We start from the raw sequence: 1,823 nt of genomic DNA on the forward strand, positions 1-1,823 counted from the left end.
ATGGCAACTTTTATTAGCATTGAACTTTTGAACAATAATATGATAGCTTATAAGAAAGAGAGAAAAGAGATAGAGAGAGAGAGAGAGAGAGAGAGAGAGAGAGAGAGAGAGAGAGAGAGAGAGAGAGAGAGAACTATACTATAACTGTCCGTGTCCCCATCAACACAAAGAATCGTTTGTGGACATTCAGGGAATGGTTTTATTATGAAAAGTATGAAAATATAGTGATGCAAGAGCTATGTTCACAATCTAAAACAAACGCAAGGAGGGTAAATGTAATGCCAATACGTTGGGGATAATTAGTCGCTTTTAAGGACAAGCGGGCTACCCCAGATTTCGGGGTTTTCCAGAAATTTTTAATATGACCTACACCAAAAGTGGGCTTCGCCCTACCTTTATGAAAAGTTTGGTTTCATTGGTGTGTATATTTGTTTGGTTATAGAGAAAATTCTCCTTGTCTTTTAAAGAAACTGAACTAGGGTCCAAAAACTTTACCTTCGATTTTCTCAAAATAGCTTTTTTCTGGATAGCCCGCTTGTGCTTAAAAGTGACCAGTTATAACATTTAGAGCTATAACTTGCACATATGTATGTATTTGTTGGTCTGGGGCATGTCTTGACTCGCGTCATCTCAAACCAATTTGTGTTCAAGAGTAGCACAGCTCTTCTTTGTCCGTGTACATGTTGGGCCTTACTGTCTTAATTGTGGCTCAAACGGATAAAGGGATGAAGCCCAAGGAAAATTCGAGAAATACTTACATGTATTTTTTTTCAACTCATTATAGAATATATAATTTAAAACTTTTGATATGTTGTTGTTTTTGAAGCACTGGGTTTTTCCATTAAAAAGGAATCGCTGTGGTCATAATTAATACTAATAAATAAATCTACAGGGTGCATATTTTATGGCTACTTTAATATTCACATTTTGTCTTGTTTATTCCTTTGCCAATGCACTCAATCTAGTCTTTCTATTGAAATCCAACCATAATACTTGTGCATTTCTTCGAAGATGGTGAGTGGCATCTAGATCCCCACTGCAGATAATGACGACATAAGAGTAAGAAGCATAATAACAAACAACACGACTGCTATTTCCTGGCGCTCATGATGCGTGCAAACTCCCGGTAATCCACCACGCCATTCCCGTCTGAGTCTGCCTCATCCATCATGGCGCTGACATCATCGTCTGTCAGATGTTCCCCCAGGATCTGCATGGTCCGCTTCAGCTCCTCGCGGTTAATGTAACCGTCGCCGTTCTTGTCGAACACTCTGTACATAGACAACATGGGGAATTCTTCTCAAACACTCTGTATTTTACATAGACAACATGGGGAATTCTTCTCAAACACTCTGTGTTATACACAGACAACATGGGGAATTCTTCTCAAACACTCTGTATTTTACACAGACAACATGGGGAATTCTTCTCAAACACTCTGTGTTTTACGTAGACAACATGGGGAATTCTTCTCAAACACTCTGTACACACACACATAGACACAACATGGGGACTGTAGACACACATAGACACAACATGGGGACTGTATAAACATAGACACAACATGGGGACTGTACACACACATAGACACAACATGGGGACTGTACACACACATAGACACAACATGGGGACTGTACACACATAGAAACGACATGGACTGTACACACATAGACACAACATGGGGACTGTACACACATAGACATAACATGGGGACTGTACACACGTATATAGACACAACATGGGGACTGTACACACATAGACACAACATGGGGACTGTACACACGTATATAGACACAACATGGGGACTGTACACATAGACACAA

At 39.8% G+C, this 1,823-nt stretch overlaps 1 protein-coding gene across 1 annotated transcript; it reads right to left on the reverse strand.

Annotated features, from left to right (window-relative positions):
- Nucleotides 1–774: 774 nt before the first annotated feature.
- LOC101858151 (calmodulin) lies at nucleotides 775–1,271 on the reverse strand (the record flags this gene model as incomplete). The annotated part of the gene is given in 1 exon segment (XM_005112367.3): nucleotides 775–1,271. A coding segment is annotated over 1 exon segment (181 nt), but the record flags the coding sequence as incomplete, so codon positions are not given.
- Between the last annotated feature and the right edge of the window lie 552 nt (nucleotides 1,272–1,823).

Source organism: Aplysia californica, unplaced genomic scaffold (genome assembly GCF_000002075.1).
Source record: "Aplysia californica isolate F4 #8 unplaced genomic scaffold, AplCal3.0 scaffold01248, whole genome shotgun sequence".
Classification (NCBI taxonomy): Eukaryota; Metazoa; Mollusca; class Gastropoda; order Aplysiida; family Aplysiidae; genus Aplysia; species Aplysia californica.